At 41.3% G+C, this 5,000-nt stretch overlaps 1 protein-coding gene across 1 annotated transcript in view; it reads right to left on the bottom strand.

Moving 5' to 3' along the window:
- The window catches only part of LOC124395624, a 91,860-nt gene that overhangs the window by 31,406 nt on the left and 55,454 nt on the right, over positions 1-5,000 (bottom strand). Inside the window, 6 exon segments of the mRNA XM_046864304.1 lie at positions 219-389; positions 864-1,037; positions 1,326-1,511; positions 1,807-1,983; positions 2,095-2,268; positions 2,535-2,711. Of these exon segments, the coding sequence (XP_046720260.1) occupies positions 219-389; positions 864-1,037; positions 1,326-1,511; positions 1,807-1,983; positions 2,095-2,268; positions 2,535-2,711 (1,059 nt within the window).

The following is a 5,000-nucleotide window of genomic DNA, read 5'->3' as shown; positions in this document are numbered from 1 at the left end:
ACCAATCAATAGCTACAAAATCTAGGAGTGTTTTTACTGTGTATCTTCATCTGACTGGATCTGTTCCAGAATCACTGCACACTCGTCCTCATTTATTCATCAAAGTTAAATATCTGCTTCTACTCGTACTGACTACAGAATCTTTGATCAGAAAAATCATTTCCTCTACAATATTTATTTATATTTCATCTCATTATTTTTCTTTCTAGAAGAATCACCTCAGTGTCTCCAGTTTGTGATTCTTCTGTATCTCTATGAGCTTCTTCACTCCTGATTCTCCAGGGTCGTTCCCTCTGAGATCCAGCTCTTTCAGGTGTGATGAGGGGTTTGATCTCAGAGCTTCAGCCAGAGCAGTGTATCCTTCCTCTGTTATACTGCAGTCTGAAAGTCTGGACAAAATCATTGGTGTAATGTTTAATGCTAAAAGCTACAAGATGTTTGATTGAAATGAAACTGAACTATTTGGATTATTGTGATGAGTGGAGATGTTCCAGGCTTGGAAACAGACACTATAAAGTCAGTAGTGAGAAATGGAGTACAAAAGGAAATGTAGTATTTTCTGGATTAGAACTGACATGTGGCCTAAATTGGAACTATTTCAATAAGAAATAATGTGTTATCTATGAAACAGCTCTTCAGCACCTCTACTGGTGAAGTTGAGTATTTCTCCTGTTACTCTTCTACATTTGATTGTTTCCTAAACTGAAGCCTGTGCTGGTGTCCTGTTTTTATCTCTCTGTCAGTCCTGAAAAACATCTCTGTCCTCACCACAGTCATTTACTTCATAAAACTGTGCCATCACATATATTTCTGTGTTTTACCAGAGGGACTGGAGTGAACATGAAGTGTGTATTAGACGTTACCTCACAGTCTCCAGTTTACAGTGTTTCCTCTTCAGTTCTGCAGAGAGCAGCTTCACTCCTGAATCCTGAATCCTGTTCTTACTCAGATTCAGCTCCCTCAGGGTGGAGGATTCTGATCTGAGAGCCTCGAGCAGAGCTGAACATCCTTTCACTGTCATATTACACTCACTGAGCCTGAAAGCACAATACATTACAGTTACCTGTGGAATTATGGGTAGAAAAGATCACATGAATATCCCAGTGTCTGTGTTTCCAATACAGTATGAAGTAGAAGAGCTTTGGGTAGTTAAAGGGAAACAATTGTGTAGATGCAGCCTGATCTCCTCCAACTCCAAATTACTACTGAAAATGCTACAGGAACTGGAGACAAGTTTAATAAGCAGAAGATAAAACTATTAGCATGAACATCTTTATTATTTCCTTTCATTTCAACACACAGATTATTCAAATGCTCTTTCTTACTGAAGTTTCTCAGGTCTGCAGTGTGGATCCTTCAGTAGATCCTTCAGTAAAGCAGAGAGATGCTCTACTCCTGAGTCTCCTTCTATTTTCCCACTCAGATCCAGATCCGTCTGCAGTATCGGGTTTATACCCAGAACTTCCCTCAGATGAAGGTCAGATTTCTGTGCATCAGGACTTTTCAGCAGCCTGTAGAGAGAACAGAGGAACATTAACACTGATTATATCTACAGCAGCACACTGCTACTTTTTCACTCACTGTTTGGTCCCTGGTGGAAAACTAGTTTTAATCTTCAGCACTTTCACTTTCTTTATTTCTTACTTTATAAAAATGAGAATAAAAATAATGTCCTGGTTTAAAATTGTAAAACTTTGTAAGTGTTAAAAATGTGAGTATTTATTATACAGTGGTAGAAACAGTGAAACACTGATATTTATTCCGAATGAATGATTTATTGATATTTACTGGAGTGAACACGCTCACCTCAGTGTCTTCAGTTTATATTCAGGATCATTCATTAAATTCCTGATCTCCTTCACTCCTGATTCTCCAGGGTGGTTCCCTCTGAGATCCAGCTCTCTCAGGGGTGATGAGGGGTTTGATCTCAAAGCTTCAGTCAGAGCAGCGTATCCTTCATGTTTAATATTACAGTCTGAAAGTCTGGAGAAAAAGCAGCAATTCAACCATTCGAGTTCCTACAGTTCCTCCATGCTACAGACATGTTTAGTATAATTTACTAATGTAATAGATGATAAATGTAGAAATGCTTACAGAAGTGTGTGGAGTTTGCAGGATGGAGTCTTCAGTAGAGTAGAGATCTGAATCACTCCTGCATTTCCCAGTGTGTTCTCACTCAGGTCCAGCTCTGTCAGGTGTGAAGGGTTTGTAGTAAGAGCTGATATCAGATCAGTACAGCTTCTCTCTGTAACACTGCTGTTCCTCAGCCTGCACACAGAGAACACAGCTGAGGAAACGTCTTTAAACAACCCACAAGATCATCCATTACAATAACAGCAATGTAGGAGAACTGATGGAGATCTAATGGAGTGGTGAGAACGTGTACAGTGGACTGTTCACCCACACGCTCACATCCACAGGAGATTCTGCAGCAGCTCTGATTGGAAAATACAATCCAATGTGTTGTGGATATTAAAGTTATTTCATGTGTAGGCTGATTGTTATCTATAAACTATTCAGACTTTATTACTTACTGTAGTTTCTGTAGTTTACATTCAGGATTCTTCAGGAAATCACACAGATTTCTCAGTCCAGATTCTCCTGGTTTATTCCTGTTTAGATTCAGTTCTCTCAGGTGTGAAGGATTTAAACCCAGAGCAGAAAACAAACCTACACAATCATCCTCTTTAATACTGCCTTCTTTATACAACCTGGAGAGAGAGAGAGAGAGAGAGAGAGAGAGAGAGAGAGAGAGAGAGAGAAGAGAGAGAGAGAAGGAGAGAGAGAAAGAGAGAGAGAGAGAGAAGGAGAGAGAGAGAGAGAGAGAGAGAGAGAGAGAGAGAGAGACTTTTTTTTACCTTTTACAATCCTTTATTTGACATTTCATGTTATGTTCTGGATGGTATCAGGTATCAGGACATAAAAGTCAAAAATAGATAATAGACAAATAAATCTCCTCCAGCAGCCAGTGTAATGATCCACAGACTTTATTCAGTTTTTTTCTTTTTTTAAAAGTCCACAGTAAAAGATTGGTAATCCAGAGATATTCAATGTGTGTGTCCATTTAAAACAAAGTTCTGTCCAGTCCCAGTCCTCCCACCATGTGCAAAAGTTCACCAGCTGCTGTCCTCCAAACCAGGTTCCTGGGCCGGTTAGGAGTCTCTGAATGAACTGGAGGCGAAAGGCTGCAGTTTGGCTGGCCAGCTGAACCCGCCCTTGCCCCCTTCCTCCTTGGGCAGATGGAGGACTCTGCGGAATCCAGTGCAGACCATCTCAGAAAAAGTTCACGAGCAGGGCCTGTATGTTTGCTAGCAGGTTTGGCGGCAGATCCACACATGCCAGCTTGTGCCAGAGAGACGAGGCTGCCAGGTTGCTGATGACCAGCGTTCACCCTCTGTAGGACATCTTTGGAACCAGCCGCGTCCACCTGCTCATTCTGCCTTTTACATGCTCTACAGAACCTTCTCAGTTTTTATGTAAAAACTCATTGCTCCTCAGGTAGACACCCAAATATTTAAAACCACCTCTTTTCCACGCTAAGATCCTGGCAGTGAAGGTTGCCCACCTCCTCCCCACTCCCCAACTAAAATGGCTTCACTTTTACCCCAGTTGACCTTGGCAGAAGATAAAATCTAAAAGTCATTTGATATGGCAGTAAAAATCTTCACAAATTCTAGTGTGTTTATCATGACTACCAAGTAATCTGTGTAAGCTGACAAGCATATGGAGACATTAACATGTGGAATATTAAAACCAGAGAGATGACACTTTAACTTTACTTTACCACTTGTTGAAGGTTAAAAAAGGTTAAATCGCCAGAGAGTGCAACATACCTGAGAGGGAACAGCCTTGCCTGATCCCTATGTACACTCTAGAAGGAGCACATAAACCACCATTAACCTTCAGTACGCTCTCAATTTCACTGTACAGCACCTTGATCATAGCTATAAAACCAGGGTTGAACCCAAAGCTTTCCAGCACCTTCCACAAGTATTCATGCTCAACCCGGTCAAAAGCCTTTTCCTGATCTAGGAAAATCAGACCAGTTTTTAAGCCCAATATTCTGGAGACATCCAAAATGTCACGAATTAAGAACATGTTATCAAATATGCATCAAATATCGACCTATCAGGCACACAGTACGTCTGGTCCTGGTGAATGAGCTGCTTCATAACCTTAGTCAGTCTCGATGCAAATGTTTTTGATAGTAGCTTGCAGTCAGTGCACAGCAGTGACACCGGGCACCATTTCTTCAGATGGGTCAGGTCTCCCTTTATCTGCAGCAGGGTCAGGATGGCCCTCGTGCAGCTCAATGGGAGCTCACCTCTCTGTATACTGTCCCGTAGGACATCCAGCATGTCCTGTCCTATAACAGGCCAGAATGTCTTGTAAATCTCGACAGGGAGACCGTCTATACCTGACGCCAGTCCATTCTCCATCCTCTGTAGAGCCTAATGGAGTTCCTTCAGCGACAGCTCCCTGTCCAACTCTCTGGCAGCTTGCTCAGAGAGTTTTGGCAGGTCCATGAGGAAGCTCTCCTCCATCACTTGTGCCTCTGACCATTCACTACCGTACAGCTTCGAGTAGAAGATTACTGTCTGCTTGTGAATTTCAGTGGGTTCTGATAGGAGATCCCCTGATTCTGTTTGCACAGCATGTATGAATCTTTTTGTCCATTCTTTGGCTCTAAACTGAAGAAGAACTTAGAAGATGCATTCATCTCAGCGTGGCCTCCAAATGCTGTATATACACTATTTCGATCTCCAGGGCTTTCAGGGATCTAACAATATCCCTTGTGATGTTCAGAGTGTACTGTTGACAAAATACTTTGATTTGTGTTTTTGTAAAATCCCATCACAGTTAAAGTGAGCAAAAAATCTGCCTTCTTAGATTTAAAAAAAATTTCATAAATATGTAAAAGACTCTCTAAAATTAGCATCTTCTAAAACTTTAGAGGTAAAATGCCAGTAGGCTCTTAGGTTTAATGTTCTCTTTGGTGA

Source organism: Silurus meridionalis, chromosome 13 (genome assembly GCF_014805685.1).
Source record: "Silurus meridionalis isolate SWU-2019-XX chromosome 13, ASM1480568v1, whole genome shotgun sequence".
NCBI lineage: Eukaryota > Metazoa > Chordata > Actinopteri > Siluriformes > Siluridae > Silurus > Silurus meridionalis.
The sequence above is the reverse complement of the archived record's forward strand: the minus strand, read 5'-3'. Positions and strand labels throughout refer to the sequence as shown.